We start from the raw sequence: 21,616 nt of genomic DNA on the forward strand, positions 1-21,616 counted from the left end.
AAAACATACGCGTAAAAACCCGGAAGCGTAAATCGTCTAAGCCATAGACGTTCCAATCCAATCGCCTATACCGGTCACGTATTAAACTTATCTTTTTAGACTAAAAAATGTACATGCTCCTAACCCTTAATAGGAATGAGTATCAACGATATATAATAGGAGAAATCTGAAAAATGAAAAAAAGGAAAAAGGAAAAAACTAGCGCTAGGTGTCTGGCGGCCACCCACAGCAGCGGCCAGACACCGAACATCGCAACAACGACAATAATTACATCTCACCCTCCCAGACTGGCATCCGCCTCAATTGCGGCGGCCTGTCTGGGCTGGCGAGAACAAAAATTACCAATTCCACCCCGACTGGCGTCCACCCCTGGCGGCCAGTCGGCAAAGAAACAGGCAAAAAACCCCAAAAAGATATTTTGAAGGCTAGCCCAGACTGGCGGCCACATTCCAGTGGCGGCCAGTCCAGCATAGCCAACAAATCAACATAATGAAAAACTCAAAAAAAAAATAATTCCTCTATAAACCCCTCTCCCTCCCGACCGGCGGCCACCAAAATGTGGCAGCCGGTCGGGGAGGATCGGGGAAAAAAAGAAGAAACAGAACCAACCCAAGAAGAAGACTCCAGGCGTCCAGACCAAAAAATCATCAGCAAGACATCTATCTATAAACACATGGACCCAACTCGCACTCCCGGTTAAGTGGAAAATTGTAAATGCTTGCTTTGCTTCTGTCTTTGCCAAGGTGATGCCCTTAGCTCATAATATGTTGAGTTGTACCCACCCTCATTCAGCCTGAATTGCCTAACACCCTAAGGTGTGCAAGCACAATTAAATAAGGTTAAGATAGACAAGGCACCTGGCCCGGATGGTATCCACCCCCAGTTATTATTAGGAGTTGAGTTCAGTTATCGATAAGCCACTTCTTATTTTCTGTGATTCTCTTTCTAGTGGGTAAGTTCCTTAAGACTGGTGTACATTCATATATCATTCATGTTTTCCTCAATGAACTGTAGCTCCCCAGTAACAGCAGCACTTATGCAGCCCAACACCATTTCACTCCCACATCTTATATGCACCAACATGTTAGGATACCTTGTCAGACTGGTGCAAAGAAGATGTGTTTGGGACCCACGTGTACACAAATTATTTTTTATCATTACCTGCTATATAATTTCACTTTCTATCTCCTCCTCCTCATTAGGTGATGCAAGGCACTTGAGTGGGCCTGTGAGCGGAGAGGATGGTGGCTCAGTGCTGGATTCCAGCAGGGAGGTGAGTAGCTTCCAGTAGCAATATACTCTGGATTTGGGGAGTGCAAGGGCATGAAGGGTGACACAAAGAGGGACACAGGGGAACAAAAGGAGCCACAAATCGGGGACAGAGGGACACAGCACAGGCACAGGGGGGGGGGGGGGAGAAGGAGCCACAAAAGGGAACAAAGGCACCCAGTACAAAAACAGAGGGAAGGAAGTAACCACAAAAGGGGAAAGAGGGACACAGTGCAAGCACAGGGGGACAGAAGACACCACAAAGGGGGAGAGAGGGACGCAGTACAAGCACAGGGGGACAAAAGGAGCCACAAATGGGAACAGAGGGACACAGTTCAGGTACAGGAGGAAAGAAGGAGTCACAAAGGATGACAGTGGAACTAAGTACAGGCACAAAGGGACAGGAAGAAGCCACAAAGGGGGACAGAGGGACATAGCACAGGCGCAGGGGGACAGAAGAAGCCACAATGGGGGGGCAGAAGGACACAGTACAGGTATAGGGTAAAAGAGTCACAACGGGGGCAGATGGACATAGTGCAGCCACAGGACGACTGAAGGAGCCACAAAGGGGGACATAGGGACACATTACAGGTGGGAGGGGCTTAGCAGTAAGGGGGCCACAACTACTACTTCACTCCCTCCGATAAAGGGGTCCATACTTCAGATCAGGTGTTTTTGTGGTTACGCTTGTTATGGGTGTGATGATTATGATGACCACACTTGTTATATGACCCTTGCAAGATGTGCCCCCAGGCTGTGAGGGTTACCAGGGGTAGGCAAGGGAAGACATTAGGTGAACATTAAGGGGCCCCATCAAGGTGTTTTTTTTTTAGGAGGGGGACATGATTTGTAGTTAAACCCCTGGGACAGAGGGACACAGTACAGGCACGGGGGGACAGAAGAAGCCAAAAAAGGTGGGCAGAGGGACACAGTGCATGTACAGGGGAAAGAAAGAGTCACACAGCGGGACGAGGAACACAATACAGGCACAGGAGGACAGAAGGAGCCACAAAAGGAAACAGAGGGACACAGTACAGACACGGGGACAAAATGAGCCACAAAGGGGGAAAGAGGGAAACAGTACAGGCACAGGGGGACAGGAGTCACAAAGGGGAACAGAGGGACACAGTGCAGGCACAGGGGGACAGATGGAGCCATAAAGGGGGACGGAGGGACACAGAACAGGCACAGGGGGAAAGAAGAAGCCACAAAGGGGGGCAGAGGGATACAGCATATGCAGGGGTGTAACCAGACTTAACAGGCTCCCCTGCACAAATGATAGCATTCCCCTTCTTGGCCCCTGAACCCCATGCAGGTCACATGATTGTGAGCAGGTGAATGGCAGCAGAAAATGTTCTGCTGTTAAGCACCGTCTGAAAACAGGAAAAAAATTACACATGCTCCTGCACACGTTTTTTTGTGAGTAAACTCAGTTTTTTTTTGCTAATTAGCTGCACTTGCAGTTGGGGAGCAGGAGGTGGAGGTGCCCCTAAAGCCTCTGGGCTCCCCTGCGATGGCAGAGGTCATTGGGGTGATTGTTACGCCCATGAGTACAGACACAGGGGGAGGAAATGAGCCACAAAAGGCAGAGCCGGATTAAGGCTAAATGGGGCCCTAAGCAAAGTAACTGATTTGGCCCTCCCCCCATTATGTCGTAATAGAATCAGAAGATGCAGCTGCACAGCAACATGCCGCACACACCGGGGCAGCCGAGCTACTGGTTGCTATGGGCGGGCTGCTTTCCTCTGTGGGTGCACAATGCAGGGAATAGCAGCGGCAAAATGCAGAGTGAGAGATGAATGGCTGGGACATTTGCACTCAGGGGCTGGGGCACCCCTGTGAAGAGGGTGGCAGATATCACAGCAGCATCACTTTCCCCCTGCATCTCCAGCCTGGCAATAGCAGAAAGCTCTGGACACCGCCAAACCGGTAGCCGTTCCCCAGACAGAATTACATAACCATCCCCACCACCGAACAACCGATTTCCTCCCAAACTAGACAGCCACCATGCAGCCTCCATCCCAGTGAATATGATAGTCCAGCAGAGAAGGCAGCCGCAGCGGGGGAGAATAACAGCACCAGATGACTCACATTCACCTATTGCGATCCAAGTAATATAGGTCCCGTCATCTGGAACCCATTTGTCTCCTCTAGAGTGCTCTTGCTCTGTTACTACTACTGTAGCAGGTAGAAAGAGGGGGGATCTATTTATTTTTATTTTTATATTATTACCTGGTCAGCAGCTTTAAATAGAGGCGCTGCTGACACAGGTTTGTTAAGTAAGGGCATTTTTCCCTTGTAATGTGTAATGTGTGGGTAGGCAGAGCTGATGGCTGAGGGAAGGTTGCTAAGCAACCAGACACACAAGCAGGGGAGCCGTTAGGGAAGATATAACGGCTCTCTGAGGGGTTGAGTTGGCAGTTGGAGCAGACAGGAGAAGGGGAAAGATGCAGCAGGCACAGCTGAGTAGAAGCAGGCCAGACGATGCGATAGCTGACATTTTGGGAGAAAATTACTGAGCCATGATGATTCTTCAATCCTCCATAAGATAAGCCAGCCATCAGTCCTGTAAAGCTGACAAGGAGTGGGAAAGCCAGGAGAGAGATTTCAGACAGAGGAAAGAGAGCCAGACAGATGATAGCCAGTGATTCTTGACACTGAAGTACTGGAAAAGAAATCGTTCAAGATGACACGTATGAAATGTGATCAATGTGTTGATAAATCAGCATGCCACAAGAAAGATTTTTAAACATTTTTAATTACAGTAAATTTGGCTCTGGTAATATCCCCCACTTCTGAAGTGTAGTGTTAGGAGGCTGAGAATTAAGAATTATCCTCCCTACTGTGATGAATATAATCTCACTTGTATTTTATTTTGATTTTTATAAGTGGCCTGAATGGTTGCTGTAATGGGAAAACAGTTGTGTTATGGAAGACAGAAACTGCATATAACCCATATACTAGGCCTGAGACTAAGAGATAGTGAGATTGAGAGAAAAGTGAATCTGCTTAAGGAAATAAGCTACTGTCCTGTCCGCTAGAGGTCTATCTTAACCTCTTATAACTTACTGACTTTACCAAAGTAATAAATGCAAGAAGCCATTTTGTTTTGGTTATTTTATGTGTGGTGCACAAGATAGTGCGAAGTTATATTGGAAGAAATACTTACCTATGGGGAGAGTGGTCCGACTGGATTCCTGTAAAAGAAAGGAGAAATGATTAATATGTCCATTTACCAGTAGTGTTGAAAGATTTAGAAGAAGTACCTGTTAATAGACTGCTTTTTTTGGCAATAGACTGGTCCTGCAAAAGAACAGAAGAGATTACATACAGGAGCGGCAGAAGCTGAGATTTATAAAGAAACTGTTGTGTTTTTATTTTTCTGCTGTTTTTTGGGCAAGCATATTGAGTAGTTTTGCTCATAGGAACAAGTGACGGAGTTATTTTCTTCTTCTTTATTTAATTCTAGTAACCTTATTAATTTACTAAGAATTTAGTAATTCACTAACCAATTTTATTTCTTTTATTATTTATTATTAACTTATTAACCAACCAATTTATTAACCTTTAACCATCTAACTTATACATTTATTATTCTGGCTTTTCCTAAGAAATGGCTGAACTATTGAACAAGAAAAATAGCCAGAATAATTGATCAGACTGAGAACAAAAACACAAGAGTACTCTATTTACTATTGAGTTATGAAAGATTTTGCTGATCAGCAAACTTAGAGGTTAAAGTACTATATAATGGTTTTGTCAGGGAAGCATTAAACTGAAATAACTTTAGTACTCAGGGTTTAGGAAATCCAAATAAGGTCCATTTTTCATTAAAGTGGGTGGGAACGCTGAGAAAATACTTACCGGGTGGAAAGGTTATGTGTTATTGTTAACCAGTTGTTTTCCTCCTAGCTTCCGGAAGTGTTCTATAGAAAGAAGACCAGAAGATAATAAGAAGACTGTGATATTAGAGATTGTGTTGTTTGTAATTCTCATTGGTTACATGGAGTAGAAAGTGTATTTTTATCTTTTATTTTGAATAAAACTTTTGAATTTTACAACCTGCATTGGTGTTTGTGGAGTTCTCCTTCAGTTGGCGGTTTGAAACAGTTTACACTACTATTACTACTTCCTACTTCCTGTCTGATCTGAGAATCAAGAAGTTCAAAGCGAGCGGCTGCACTGTAGAAGAGACAGATGGGTTTCAGATGACGGGATCTCTATCGCTTGGATCATGGATAGGTGAGTGAACGTTCTGCTGCCAGAGCCGGATTAAGGCTAAATGGGGCCCTAAGCAAAGTAACTGATTTGGGCCCCCCATCATGTCGTAATAGAATCAGAAGTGAGTGAGCGTTTGCCATCTGCTGCTATCATTCTTGCTGCAGCTGTGGTTCTCTGTGGGAAGGGAGGGAGGAGTGGATAGTGGCAGAGTGCACAGTAGCAGGACAGGGACCTAGGAGGAGAGCCTGGCTCTGAAGACAATCAGCAGCGCACGGCATCATTTGACGGCATCATAAATAACATTTATATCACGCTTTTCTCCTGCGGACTCAAAGCGCCAGAGCAGAGCTGCAGCCACTAGGACGCGCCCTATAGGCAGTAGCAGTGTTAGAGAGACTTGCCTAAAGTCTCATAATAGGTGCTGGCTTACTGAACAGGCAAAGCCAAGTTTCGAACCCTGGTCTCCTGTGTCAGAGGCAGAGCCCTTAAAGGGACTCCAAGCAGTGCCTGTGGGTATGCCTTTAAGCATACCCACAACTAATTAATTACTTCCTCACACCTACCAGCTTGATGTTTGTAATTATATCCCCTTGGGTTCCTTATATTTCATTGCATTGTGCTGAATCGAGCTGCCGACTTTGGAGAAAAGTCGTCCTGTGTAAAACAATGTAACTATGGAAAGATGCATATCATTTTGAAGCTCTCTTTCTCCTCTTTCCAATGATAGATAAATTGCCACCCTACGCCTTTTAGTTTTCGCTATTTTCGCAATCGAAATTGCAGTGGCCGCGATTTCGATCGCAAAAATAGCGAAAACTAAAAGGCATAAGGTTTATATATCATTGGAAAGAGGAGAAAGAGAGCTTTAAAATGATATGCATCTTTCCATAGTTACTGCACTGCTCAGAGTCCCTTTAATCATTATACCATCCAGCCACCGCTGACAGGTTGGCGAGGGCTGGTTTATGTGCTGATGGGGCCCCTTGCGACTGCTTTTGTTGCCTGGTCGGTAATCCAGCCCCGACAAAAGGGGACAGAGGGACAAACACAGTACAGAAACGGGGACAGAAGGAGCCACAAAAGGTGACAGAGGGACCCAGTACAAGCACAGGGGAAAGGAAGGAGCTACAAAGGGGGACAGTGGGAAAGAGTACAGACACAGGGGGACAGAAGAAGGCACAAAGAGGGGCAGAGGGACACAGTACGGGTACAGGGGAAAAACACGAGTCACAAAGGAAGTAGAAGGACATAGTGCATGCACAGGAGGACGGAAGAAGCCACAAAAGGGGACAGAGTGATACAGTACAGACACAGAGGGGCAGAAAGAGGCATAAAGGGGGACAGATGGACACAGTAAAGGCATCAGAGGTACAGAAGGAGGGACAAAGTGGGGCATAATGTGGCAGAAAGGGGGACAAAAGGAGGCACAAAGGAGGACAGAGGAACACAGTGGAGGCACAGAGAGTGACAATGTGTGTCACATGCGCTGACATTTTTTTTTAAATAAAAATAACACCTCAATATTGTCACTTGCTTGCCGCAGTAACAAACGAGACTAAAGGTTCAAATCTGTTTGTAAAACAGGACACTGTTCGCTGTGGTAACAGTAAAAAAGGGCGCAGGAGGCTAGTGGACAAATCGGGCGCCGCCATTCACTCCCATAATAAATATCGTTTAATGTCCGCCCGATAGGAAAAAAGGGCGCCGGAGAAAAATAACGTTTTAAAAGCGGCACCCGGAGACTTCATGTTTTATTACTGCTTCTCATGATTACACATTATTTAATGATTTATACATTTTTTAATATTATTTTTAAACGAAAAACAGTACAATATTTTTTTTCAAACATTATTTTTAAACGAAAAACAGTACAAATGTTTTTTGTTTTTTTTTTACATTATTTTTAAATGAAAAACTGCACAATATGTTTTTGAAATGCTTATCACAGGGGGGTCTTAGGTTTAGGCACCACCAGGGGGGTCTTAGGTTTAGGCACCACCAGGGGGTCTTAGGTTTAGGCACCACCAGGGGGTCTTAAGTTTAGGCACCACCAGGGGGGTTTTAGGTTTAGGCACCACCGGGGGGGTCTTAGGTTTAGGCACCACCAGGGGGGTCTTAGGTTTAGGCACCACCAGGGGGTCTTAGGTTTAGGCACCACCAGGGGGGTCTTAGGTTTAGGCACCACCAGGGGGGTCTTAGGTTTAGGCACCACCAGGGGGGTCTTAGGTTTAGGCACCACCAGGGGGGTCTTAGGTTTAGGCACCAATACGGGGGTCTAGGGGTTAGGGGTAAGGTACAGGGAGGGTTACTTACTAATTTTTTTTTAAACGTTATTATACGTTTCACTTTTTAAACGGAAGATTAACGTTTTCACAATTGCCGATTTTATGAACATTATTTAATGATTTATAACTTTATAAAACATTATTTTTAAACGAAATATAGTACATTATATTTTTAAACGTTATCCATGTTTATCGTTTAAAACCCCGCGCCCTTTTTTCCCAGCGCCCCTTTTTAACGTACGCGTTCGCTGTGCCTGCTCTATGAACCCCCCTTTGCCTCCAGTGTCCCCCTCTGTGCCTCCACAGTGTTTCTCTATCCCCCTTTGTGTCTCCTTCTGTCCCCCTTTGTGCTACGTTATGCCGCACTTTGTCCCTCCTTCTGCCCGCTTGTGCCTTTACTGTGTTCCTCTGCCCCCCTTTATGCCTCTTTCTGTACTTCTGTGTCTGTGCGTTTGTGCAAGGATTTGTCGCAATAAATTTGTGTCTTAGGACTTCTATCACATTTGTTTAGCTCTGAAGATGGAGATGAATAAAGATAGGAAATGTCTGCAGAAAGAACAGAGAAGTCAATCAGCTTTTACAACCCCTACTTGTGGCTTCATGTTAATAATCAGCAGCACTCTACAGACATTAGTGGGGCTTGTCTATGCATCGGGAGAGAAAAGCGTCTATTGGCTGCTGAAAGCAGCAGTTAACCCTTTACATAGCTCTTTGGTCTGGGAAGGATTTGCATGTTTAAAAAGGCAGCATGTCAGCTGTGCTGGCTTATTCTGCTGCTTGTGCCATCACAGGAGCTGTGAATCACACAGACAGGATTTACCAAGAGCAAAGGAAGCAGATGAATAAAATGAGAGAGTCATGAGCTTGTATAAAGAAATCTGGAGTACTAGTCACAGATATCTGACAAAGTTGGATTATTTGTCACTTTAAGATTTCTTTAAATACAGTAAGAGGGAAAAGACTTTCATGTAAACAAGACTCGGTCTCAGAGGATGGATCATTACGTGTCCGGCAACAGCTTCAGAAACCTATGAAAGGAACACTGAATGGACTGCAATTAATCACATCACAGGAAAGCATGGACCAGTACCTTCACAGACTCAGGCAAGAGCTGGTAAGAATTCCACAGTTTGTTAAAAATGGATTGAAACAAAACTGTATATTTTTCTATCGGAAAAATAATAATCAAAACATGGTATGACAGGAAAAAAAACAAGTGCCATATATATATATATATATATATATATATATATATATATATATATATATATATATATATATATATATAATTTCAGGAAAGTAGACACTCAAAACATACTCTCATTTCTTCAAGAGTCTAGTAGTGGAAACAATCTATAAGATACAGATCACAGAAGATGTGCTATGTTTGCAGAATCCGATGCAAACAATTTAAGGGCTGATAACTGTATCGAATGTCGTATGAAAGTATAGACTACATTGTCCATTTGTGTCACAAAATTTCTCCTTTCTGCAGCTCATGTTGCTATCTGCAATAATTGCTCCTTTAAAAAAATATGCAAATTATGTATTAACACAGTGATGACACTTCAAGGAACATGAAACAATTCACATTCAAGCTTGATATTCATTTAAGTTGCCTCTTACCACTTAAGTGGTCTTTGTACATAATATTTTACATAAGATTAAGTATGTTGTATACTGACATAGGGCATAATTTTAGATAATTGTTGTTATGGAATTCCAGCCTTCAATTACTTTGTTCTGGCTACAGTGTCATTATACAACTATGTTGACAATGTTTATTTTATTAAAAGTGAATTGCAAGTATGTCACATGTAAGGCAGGACCACAGTGATGGAATTTTATATGTTTTGCTGTCCTAGCTGAGTATTCAGCAGTGGAAAACTAACAGTTTGGGCATCTTTATTAAAATAACTGGATGCACTGTGAAAAATAGCAGTTACACTAGTTCAAGTGCAAGCTGTTGGGGCCCAGTGGCTGGATTATGAATTTTGTTTTTTAACTTATTTCCTTTATTTTATCTTTACTTCAATATATTTCATAGTACATGCTAAATATGATGGTTATATATACAGAATAAAAATTGCTTGAAAAAGGTTACGGTACATAGAAAGAATGACAACATTGACCGCTAGCATTAAGAGGATAGTTTACCTTGTTTGCTCTAATTGTACAGCCTATGGAAACAGACGCACAGGAGACTCTGGGAAAGGAAGTGAGGTGTCTGCTCAGACTCTTTCATCCCTTTCATATCATGCACCTGTCCTCATATGTACTGCATGAGAACGTTCTTTACAAACATGAAAACTAAACTCATGTCTTTGTGATTCTGAAATACATTTGCATGATAACATTCCTACACCACTTTCACTAAAACACTAAGCGCATTTTTGTGCCTTTTAATGCACTGATAAAAACAGGTTGGTAACACTTCAAATATATATATATTTTTAAATTCTGTCTTTATTGCAACGTTTCATACCGACAAACATACAGTTATCAGCTGGTACACACTAGAACTTATAACAAAAAAAAAGCATAAGGTATTGTGAAAAAGAATTACAATTACAGAATTCTGTTTGTGTAAAAATAAAAACTATTATTTACAGTATTACATGCCAGCAAATCACATTTCAGCTATCAGAAATGTTTTGAGCTACGTGCAGATTCTAGTCTTTCATTCTATAAGTCATTTGTGATCATCTGAAGGAGGGTAAACATGCTAGATGGATGTCACCTGCCAGAGATCGGGACCTGATCCCTCAGCTGCACACTAACAACACATTCTGTTGCAATGCAGGGGGGCTGGGGGGTGCAGAGGGCCAACTGATCCGCACAGACGTGACATCTCGAGGTGGGTGGGGTGGGCGGGTACAACAAAGCTATAGGCTGTAGCTCAGCCAAATTTATCCGCCTGGCAGATCATTGGCTGGGTGGTGGTCGGGAGCTGCTGTACACTTACCAGATTATCAGTAGAGGCAGTCGTTATCACTTGCCTCAGCCAATTTTAATCTATGGTGTGTATGGGCCTTAAGGTAATAATCTAGCATAAGTACAGGTGTCCCTTGATGTCCTTTAGCAATCCATTGTGCCAGATCACTTAATGAGTGACTCCTATAGCTCAACACTGCCTGTTCACCCCTTGTCTGTTGCCTTTCCAAATCCACTCCAAAGCACATGCGGTTCAGCTGAGCAGTGTATATGTACACTCATAATTTCTAAATCTATCACTCAAAATTATCACCAATAATACCCTTTAATTGTTAACCTATTGATGGTCATTTGTGACGCTCTAAACCTGGTTTACTAATATCCAAGAGCAGTGGACTGGATTCTTTCAACAACTATCAGTGTTTAAGTGGCAAAGCCTTACAATCTCCACTGTGTCATATTTGATTTGTGAGGTTTGCTGGAAGGTAAGTAAAATAGAAATTGTAGGGTTAGAGTAGCATACAAGCACCTGCAGTGAAAACTTTTTATAACAAATACAGGGCTACCTGGATGTAACGGTTTTGCTGGCCCTAGGCCCTTCCACTGCTCTGCAGCCATAATAAATTAAAGTCCTCATTAATATTTCCTTATGAATATTCTTGCCTCATGTCACAGAAGATCCAGGATAGTTTAAACACTGCACTCTAGGCAAGTAATGGTCAAATATCATGAGTGCAATGGCTGTATGATGGGGAGTCTAACGGCTATACAAGGGATGTTACTGTGACATCACCCTCCAATTCCTGTTCCCTTTGCTGTAGATTACCATTCCGCCTTCAGACCCTGAGGGAATTCTGAAAGCATTCAGCACTGCAGACAAATTAACCTTTTGGATTGGTTGGCCGGTCCACACACAATACAATTTCAATTGTATGTACAATCTAAAAAATCTGCAATCTCATATAGAGATTGGGTAAGCTGCCACCAATTTTGCATTAGCATGTGAAAGCAGAATTCTTTGCAGAGGATATTCAGGACAAGCACTTAGACAAATTATTTTTAATCATTTATTTTACAATAAAATAAGTGCATAAAAATTAGTACAGAAAAATGTAAAAAATTGTCCAACAATGAACTGTTTCATATAGTAAAATAATAGCAATAAATAGTGAAAAATTATAACTGTATAAAGTCTGAGCAGATGATAGAAAGTTCAGGGGGTAATAGTCAAAGATAAAAGCTCTGGTCCAGTTAGGCTAGCAAATCCTATTTGTAGTGTTGTCTCGCACACTATAAAGGAGGATCCAACCCGTTGTCTCTAGGGGGAGTGCAATAGCTGGAAAAGAGGGATGACACACCCTCTATTCAGTATTCAAGGCCATATATGCTTTCACATGGAACCAATAAAGTTTTACTTTGGATGTGCCAGCTCTTTAATTTGTGAAAGGCTAGCAAATCCTACATGGTATGGATTGGCATAGAAGGACCCCCGACAGCCTTTGTGTCCACACATTTAACCCTCAATTCGCTAGGGGTGGATCTTGTAAGGAGAGATGGGAAGTGTAAGAATCTATACGTTGGTTGCTATTGGCAACAGCACAACACACCTTTTGCTCCGGCACCAGCAACTCATTAGAGCTGCAACTCACAGCGACAGCATACAGGAGATAGAGAGGAGACAGCCACCTTCACCTTTAAGGGGTTTATTCAGCAATCCGGCATCTTGTGTTATATGTTGATTTCTTCAGAGTATAAACAGTCTTTCCTATGTCCTATGTACATCACATATATTTACAGCATACAGACATAAAGCTATTATTCTAACTAGGAAGCGTAGAGAGCAGGCTAGCATGCAGAAGACGAAGCAGAAGTAGCGTTCTGCCATCCTGTCTCCCTATTTTATATGAACATCAAAGAGTTAAATCCTGACATCACCCGAGCCATACCCCCAAGACTACAATTGGCGGGCATGGGCATGTGACCCACATCATCATCTAATCCACCAGTGCTTTATGACCTAGTTGCAAGGAAGGCAATGTTTTCCAAACATCGGCTTTGTTTACCGTTTCGTCATCTAACTGTCGGTACAGTTAGACCTGATAACCCATTATGTGACCTTCTAGAGGAACATGTTCTTGTAAATGACTGCATAATTTCTCTCCGAGAAACTATGCTTAAAGAGACCCTGCATCTCAAGTCTTTACTAAACTTTAGTACCTGAGGCCCAGAATTCAGGTATACTTACATTCTAACAGCCCCCCTGAAATGACTTGAGATGCAGGTTTCTCCATTAGGGTTCAGACGGTACATATGAGCCTGCTTTTGTTATGTTTCACCTGTCCATGCTCATTTCCAAACACAATCTCTCTGCTCTAGGTGAATGCCCCTGGGAGGGAGAGCAAGACCTCTTGTCTCTCTGGGAAGGCCCTTCTTCTAAGCCCTCATCCCATTCTCCGCTCAGCATTCTCGTCACGGGCGTATCCCTTACATACTCCACTTGACCATGGAAAAGTGACACTTGTTTGTACCCAAAGCGACGGAGCAGTGCTAGGGGTCTTCTAGAAAACCACCTTTATACAATCAGCTCCATCCCATAGGTACCGCTGAAACCTTGTATTATGTGGCTTAGCTTGAAAATATAGGCTTGTAAGATTGTGTACTTGACACCAATCCTCTAACCATGTTTATTTGTTTGCGTAATGTTAAACACAAACTCACCTGTGTAATGATGCATATGATTGTAATCCACATCACTACGACCAGTGTGTGCAGGAAAAATTGCAACTCTACAAATGTTATCTATTTGGTTACATGTCGGATTTGCTCTCTCCAATATGTTGGTTGCACCACTAGGACACTCAGAGCTAGAATTTCGGAGCATTTTCTGGGTGCCAATTGGTCTACCCAGAACATCTCCAATGTCGCTAGACATTATCGTATCACACATGGTGGTGATATGTCGGGTTTTTCCTTCCAGGGTATCGAGAAGGTTTCCTTGCCCAAGAGGGGAGGAGACCTAGATGCTATGATACGAAAGAGGGAGGCATACTGGATTTTTCGTCTTGGGACTAGATCACCGAAGGGGCTGAACGCCAGGTGGGATTTGGCTCTGGTCACGGGACAATTGGCGCAATATGATTTTTTATTCTAACGTTTTTTCTTGCATAAACAAGGATCCTTTTATTACATGTTGTCATATTGTTACATGCTATATGTATAATTGTATTGAACTCCATTGTTTCATGCTTGAGAGCCACATCTGTTGTTATACTCCTCATACATGTTGTTCTGCTCCTTTTTAAATCACGTGTGGTTTTTAATATGCATTTCATTATGGGGTATGTGCGGTGGCATGTGGGACTGGACCTCCGGGTTTCTCCTCTTTCCCCGCCTAGTGGTGGGAGTGGCCCCGTTCCGCCCTTCACTGCTCCATCCCCTTTTCTCTTTTTAAACCTCACCTGTTAAGCTGTTCAACAACTATGATTAAGGACCTGGTGTCCGAAACATGTTAGTGGAATGCTTACTGATTGTATGGATACGTCCTGAATAAATCATTATCTTGAAATATTTTTGATATTGGAGACAATTGTGCGGACCTCCCTTCCTTGATCCCCCTTTAATATCGCCAGAAACCTTCTCCACCAGGTCAGACTGGATCTCACCTGATTATATTTGTGTTCAACCTCTGTCAGCTCTTCCTTGATCATGGTGAAATATCTCCTCTAATTTAATGTTATGTTTGTTTAACCTTTTTAACAAAGTGTTGTCTTGTGTCAAAACATGTACCCATATATCCCATGGCGTGTCACACAGTACGCCCCCCTTGTAAGATCAAACTTGTCTGAACAATTATGAAAATGTGCAATGAATGTGTCCGTGGACATCATATTTAAAAAAACAAACTTTTCCTTCAGCCACTGGAAATATTGGTTTGGCTTCAGGGCGGATCTTTTGAATGGCCGCTGTGCATTTGGTGCTATTAAGCCAGCAGGCTTCATCATCACTAAATCTGACCTGTTCTGGCAAAAACAGGTACTTATCTGCAAATTGCCAGCATGATGACAAGTCCACTTGTTTCACTTCTCCGTCGAGCACCACAAAATGCTGACCAAAAGATCCCTCCCCAGGAAAATCGATAAATCTCTCCTTGTCAAGTCTCAGTTGTAAAGGAGGTTTACCTTCTGATAAGGCTTGAGCCATTATCTTGAAATCTGCCGTTAACTCAGTTTGCATGGATATACATGCTATTTCTCATGCAGCACCCTTACCATGGGCAATCATCTTTTTGAGAATTGTTTGAATGTGTCTTTGAGTGTACCCTTGAACCTTATAGGTGTTGTGCATTAGCTGTTCCAAAACCATGTTCATATGATACAGAGAGAGTTCCCGGGGTGCTATCTGATGTATCACAGGATTCTACCTCTCTACTGCAAAATGTCTCCTGATCCATTAAACTAACATCCCATGCTAACCCTTGTGGCCCCCCTCCCCAGAAAAATACGGTTGGTACTCTCTCTTCAGGGAAATTGATTAGCATATCAATGACAAACGCTATTCCCAACTGTCCTAATTGGACCTTTGCCCCCCCCCCCCCCCCCCTTCCTTATGTCCTGAGGCTAAATACGTACCTTCGGTCAGGAAAAATGTACTCTCGGCAATCTTTGTATTAAGAGTACCTGGCCACTTAACCATCTAACATGAGGATAAGTGGCTGAATATGGACTGTGTAGTATTGTCTCATATTGTGACCCGTGTAGTGAGGATCCCTTTTCTGGGATCACTCTCCCCACCCTCTTTGTAACCCGAAAATGTGTCTGGATCTCAATTTTTACTTCTCGTTCCGAGAACCAAAACCCTTCTGCTTTCCAGCCTTTAAGTGTGTATAGTTGTCTCATAGACAACCCCTGTTGGTTGCTCCAGAGTGTGACGTTGTTCCCTGCCTCTCTCTTGGAGGGGCAGTGATGCTTGCTGCTCATTCCTCTCTAGTCTAGAACCATCTCACTCCGGAGAACCAAGACAAGGTAATCCTGTACCACACACTTCTCTTTTTGCATATACCCATTGTAGTGCAATGTACCTTTTAACCAGACTTTGAATCAGTGTCTGGGCTGGGAGAGCATGACATTCAGGAGTAGCATTGAGCTTCCGTTAATATAATTCTTCCAGCACACCTGACCCTTCATACCTTTTGCCACCATCGTGCCATGAAATTAGCTTCCATCTGGCACCAATGATCCTTTTCTCCTACCCGACTTGGTCTATACTGACCAATCTGAGGGTAGTGCAAAAGGATCAGTACCCTTTTCTCCAAACATGAACATGCTTGGGCCTTATGTTCTCATTAACCCCTCATTGTCCATGAGAATGTCTTCTCTTCTCCTCGGCCTCCTAGGACGACATGGCAACCTATGATCACCATCAGCACGGTACTCTTCATTATTAAAGAGAATCTGTATTGTTAAAATCGCACAAAAGTAAACATACCAGTGCGTTAGGGGACATCTCCTATTACCCTCTGTCACAATTTCGCCGCTCCTTGCCGCATTAAAAGTGGTTAAAAACAGTTTTAAAAAGTTTGTTTATAAACAAACAAAATGGCCACCAAAACAGGAAGTAGGTTGATGTACAGTATGTCCGCACATAGAAAATACATTCATACACAAGCAGGCTGTATACACCCTTCCTTTTGAATCTCAAGAGATCATTTGTGTGTTTCTTTCCCCCTGCAGCTATCTTCCACTGAAGTGTCAGGCTGTTTCTTCCTGCAGATTGCAGACAGCTCTGCCTGCATGTAATTCCTCAGTATGTGAAAGCCCAGCCAGCTCAGGAGGATTTATCCAGCTTGTAAAAGATAAGAGAGAAGCTGCCCTAATCTAAATAATACACAGGCAGTGTGCAGAGAGGGGCCTGGAGGGGGGAGATGCATCACAGAACCACAACACTGAAGAACTTGGCAGCCTACCAGACACAGGCTGACAAGTCTGACAAGAGAGAAATAAGTTGATTTATTACAGAGATGGTGATAGTAGAACGTGCTGCAGTAAGCCAAAACACATTAGAATAGCTTTTGGAACTTGTAGGATGATAAAAAACAGGATGCAATTTTTGTTACGGAGTCTCTTTAAAGCACCTCCTTGGGAAAGAAAAACATATGCACTTTGGATTATGCTTTACTCAGACAGTGTCTTTAGTCTCTGTCTAATATTGGAAAACTCGTTCTTTTCCACTGCAGGATTGACCGGAAACTTTTGCTCATCCGACTGACATCTCCATCTCTGCTGCCAGTAATTCAGCTCTCTCGATTCCATGTTCGCCAAACTCCTTGCCAAGACTACTTGCTCTGAGTCTTCTTCCCAGCAATCTTGGCGCAGTTTTCTCACAGGCATTCGATGCACTGAAGTTCCTAATGGGATCTGCCCAAACCCATTGCCTTGGACACCTTCACCTGCGTGTTCACAGTCACAGGCCACACACATCGGCACCTGCCACCGGGAAACCTCCAGACTCACTCTGCACTGTGCTTATCTCCTCTTGATAAGCTTTGCACTTCTCGTCTCTGGCCTCCGTAGCCCGCTCTTAACTCTTACAGCTCAGCCCTGAGCTTCTCCTGTTCTCTTGTCACAGAGATGTAAGTCGCTGCTTCAAGAAGTCTTAATTAGACTGACTCTTGTGCACACCTGGATCACCAATCATCGATCTGGAATCAGCCTAGGGTTTCAGGCACCAACTGTAAGAATCTATACTTTGGTTGCTATTGGCAACAGCACAACAAACCTTTTGGTCCGGCACCAGCAACTCATTAGAGCTGCAACTCACAGCGACAGCAGCATACAGGAGATTGTAAATGACTGCATAATTTCTCTCTGAGAAACTATGCTTAAAGAGACCCTGAATCATTCTCAAGTCTTTACTAGACTTTAGTACCTGAGGCCCAGAATTCAAGTATACTTACATTCTAACAGGAAGTCTCTACTGCATGACCCATTCTTGCCCCCCTCATTAGAGCAGAAAGAGATATGAAATATCTAAAATTATCACATCTCTGTGGCAGTTCATCTTGTCAAACAGAAGATGATAACTGTAGATTCTTTGTGTTCTCTGCTGTTCACAGATAGTAAACATGTATTATTATGTTGCATTTCAGAACAAACCATATGTTTGCAACAGAAGGTGGTAGATAAACACTTCTTGTTTGGACACATTCAGGTTGCGTCCAGCGACGATCGAACAGTCCGGGCCATCACTACACAGGAGGAACATCTTGAAGTGGGTATCATAGCCTACAGCTGGGGCCCATGGCTTTATTGCATTTTTGCCCTTGTCACAGAAAGCCGTATTTTACTAGTGCTCAGGCCCAGATTTACTTCACAGGAGCCTATAGGCACAGATGTTCTGGCACCTTAGACTTCACCCTCCATGAGCCTACAAACCCCCGCCGAACTTCCCTGCAAGCGTGCTGCCCAGTTGTCATCTCCCCCCTACTTTCAGTCATAGGTATCTACAGGTGTCCCTTAGCATTCGGGAGCCAAAGGTACCCTCAGAGTTTGAGCTACATTATTTTTTCTGTCTTCACATCAAGTTTATTGTGGCCGGGTTTACCTAGAGGTGCCCCCAAGTATTAGGCAGCTGGAGGAACATTCGTATTATGTAGCTAGAGGTGCCCCTGACTGAAGGGAGATCTTGTCAGTTGTATGTCGAGAGCTGGGTGAGTAGCCTCTCATTTACTCTACTCAGGACTCTGCATTGGGAAGGAGGGAGGCACTTTGGAAGGGGAGTGAGCTGCCTTTCTATCATGAGGCGCCTGTAGGCACGTGCCTACAGTTCCTTATGGTTAATCCGGCCCTGCTAGTGCCCCCTCTAATGTCAGACTTCCTGCAATGTTAGCCCTAGTCTTACATGCTGCCATCACTCTCTCCTATGAGGCTCCAACAGTATCTGTAACAGTACTGTATCCAGAGACATTATTAGCACTTGCCCCTACCCCCTTTCCCATGTGTCATAGTTTCCCACGTGCTAATGTAGTTTTTAAAAAATCACATCACTCAAGTTGGAACACACAGATGGCATTACATTAACAAGAGCTTTTCAAATCAGTGGAGCTTAGAAAAGCACTGGTAGTGTGAACCAGGATGGGTCAGTAAAAAGTAATCAGTGCAACTGTGCAGAACCCATATTATGTAACATTGTGCTAACTGCAGTAAGTGGTTTTTCAAAATCAGTGATGTTAAATCAGAGCTGGAGCCAGGTAGCTGCAAATCCTTAGGAATTATAGCTGATGCCAAAGGTTTATGTTTTTTTTTGTTTGTTTGTTTATTTTTAATTTTTTTTTTAATATTTTTGTCAATAGGCCTGACTCCTGGATTGGATAGATTGAATCCTGAATTCTGCAATGGAATTTTTTGCCTCTGTGTCAATTATGCGTGTGAATTGGAAGTAGGTCATACCTTAACTGTATTATGTAAGAATAACTGCAGCTGTTATGATCGCTTCTGCAGCGTTTACTGCTGACTGCAGTGGTATTGCAACCCAAGCAGTTCTGATGTCATTACATGCATTTGCTTGCATAGTTTGGTTTGCACTTAAACTAGTTGCTGATTCCATCTGCAGTCGCTCTGAAGTTAATGACAGTTTAATATGCTTTTGTGTAAACAAACATTGTCTGCTGCAATGGAGGGGCAATCCCTTTCCTGCAGGCTGCATATCATTGTCTGCCTTTTCCTGCTGTCAGCCTGTGATTAATTACCATTCACTTGTGTGGGAATCTGCAGGTCTGCTCCCATTGGATGACCTCAGTATAAAGAACTGCTTCCTGCAATGTTTCATGGGCTACCATAGTCTCAGATTCTGTCTGTTACTCTGCTCGTGCCCCACCTCGTTCCTAGTCCGTGTGGACTGCGCTGACTCCTGCGAAGGGGTCAGCGAGTCCTCCTAGTTCTGCTCTTGTTCTAGAAGTTGTTACTCTGCTTGTCTTGTGTCATATATTGGTTCATCGCCAATATATACGCATACTTGCGCATTTTGTTATTTTCCTTGTATTCGTGTTACGTTGATACATCAGTGTCGCTGATATATACGTACACGAACTGTTTATTTCCTGTGTTCAGTTAGTCAGCCTTCCAGCACGTTTTGGTAGTTTGCGCGTATCGTGATCACCCGTGCTGAGCTAGTATCCTGCTCCTGGTCCTGTTTGTGGATTGCGTTCATCTCTGCGAGGAGATAACTAATCCTTCTGAATCCTGTCCTGTTACCGTTTGTGGATTGCGTTCATCTCTGCGAAGAGATAGCGAATCCTTCTGAGTCCTGTTCCCTGTATTGCTCCAGTGCTAGTCAGTGTTCCTGCTTATGTTATATATGGGTTCATTGCCGATATATACATATGTTAGTCAGATGTTACAAATAGTTTCATTGATAGCTGTAATTGTAATACGCTAGGAAAACATACTTTTGTATATTTGTCTGTGTTACGTTCATCTATCTTGATCCTCCTATTTCCTGGCTATCCTGTCCTGTCTTTGTGAGGCACGCCATCGCTGCTACGCATTGGCTGCCTCATTCCAGTCTGTCTTGTTGTGGACGCTTGCTGTCACTAAGTAGTGGCTAGTTAAGCAGGCGTTCATTCTGTCTACCTGTCCTGATCTCCTCAGTCCTGGTTTATGCGCTCAGCGCTACTTTGCGCTGAGACGTTATCACGAAAGTATTGTTTGTGGCCGTTCGGATCTGCACCGGCTCTGTGCACCACAATCTCCTATTGGAGTCAGTCCTCTCCTCCACTAAACTGGGGATATCCTGATTCCTTGTGCTGGTGTGTGTACCTCCTTCACGTCAGCTTATGTGTTGCATGCTGACTGTGGAGATTACACCTCCAAGCTTAACAGCAGCCCTGCCATTGCCCTTCCCATGAATTATATAGGATTTTTCAGTTTGTGACTTTCAAAACAAACCTTTGGTCACAGAATTGAAATGACAAGCAGTGTTCAGGAGACAGCTGGAGACTAAAATTAGCACTTGCCAGGGATGGACAAGCGTGGGAAGTTGTTACATATGTTGATCTGCAGTTTTGTGCTAGATGAGTTATAAAACCCAATTAAATAAAGCCCCTAACTACAGCTGATACAATGCAAAAGGGCAAATCTGACTCACTATACGATTTGTCATATTCCTATTATAAGTTAATTATTTTTATTAGTTTACTTGCTCCATTAAAAGATTACCGTACTGTATGCGAGGCTCCTTTTTTAATTTACAGTAACAGTAAGATTAAAGGACAGATGGAACATCAATAGTATTGGTTGCCAGTATCTGGATGTTATTATTCTCAAAGGCGGCTTGGGATTTCCTTACCCAGGGCCGGGTTTATCATGAGGCATTGTAGGCATGTGCCTGCAGGCGCCTGATGATGGAAAGGTGGCTCACTCCCCTCCTCAGGTTCCTCCCTCCCTCCTTCCCTATGTAGAATCCTGATAAAAGTATAAATAAGAGGTTACTCACCTTCAGTCAGGGGCACTTCTAGCTACTTAATACTGAAGTTCCTCTAACTGCCTAGTACTTGGGGGCACCTCTAGCTACATAATATTAAGGTTACTTCTGGCTACCTAATACTAAGGGGCACCTGTAGCTACCTATGACAGGAAGGGAAGTAAGTGAGAATTGCCTATAGGCTCTTGTGAGGTAAATACGGACCTGTCCTTACCCACAGCCTACCTTTAGACCATACCCTCATAATACTTAGGCCCCGTTCAGACTGCAGAACGCAGACCGCAACGCATGTGGACCGCAACGCGTACGAACGCACGCCATCCGCGTTCGTATGCGTTGCGTGGCTGATCCCATCACTGAAAAGTGAATGGGACAGCCATGCGTTTTTACAAAAAATGCGTGCAGCATGCGTTCCCGGACCGCACAGGTCC

The 21,616-nt window shown here is 43.4% G+C and overlaps 1 protein-coding gene across 1 annotated transcript in view; it reads left to right on the forward strand.

Annotated features, from left to right (window-relative positions):
- Positions 1-8,558: 8,558 nt before the first annotated feature.
- Positions 8,559-21,616, forward strand: part of INKA2 (inka box actin regulator 2) — a 65,251-nt gene continuing 52,193 nt past the window's right edge. The window contains exon 1 of the mRNA XM_068265582.1: positions 8,559-8,889. Coding sequence (XP_068121683.1) covers positions 8,806-8,889 — 84 coding nt within the window. The 5' untranslated portion in view covers positions 8,559-8,805. The remainder of the gene's footprint in view (positions 8,890-21,616) is intronic.

Source organism: Hyperolius riggenbachi, chromosome 2 (genome assembly GCF_040937935.1).
Source record: "Hyperolius riggenbachi isolate aHypRig1 chromosome 2, aHypRig1.pri, whole genome shotgun sequence".
Taxonomy (NCBI): Eukaryota; Metazoa; Chordata; class Amphibia; order Anura; family Hyperoliidae; genus Hyperolius; species Hyperolius riggenbachi.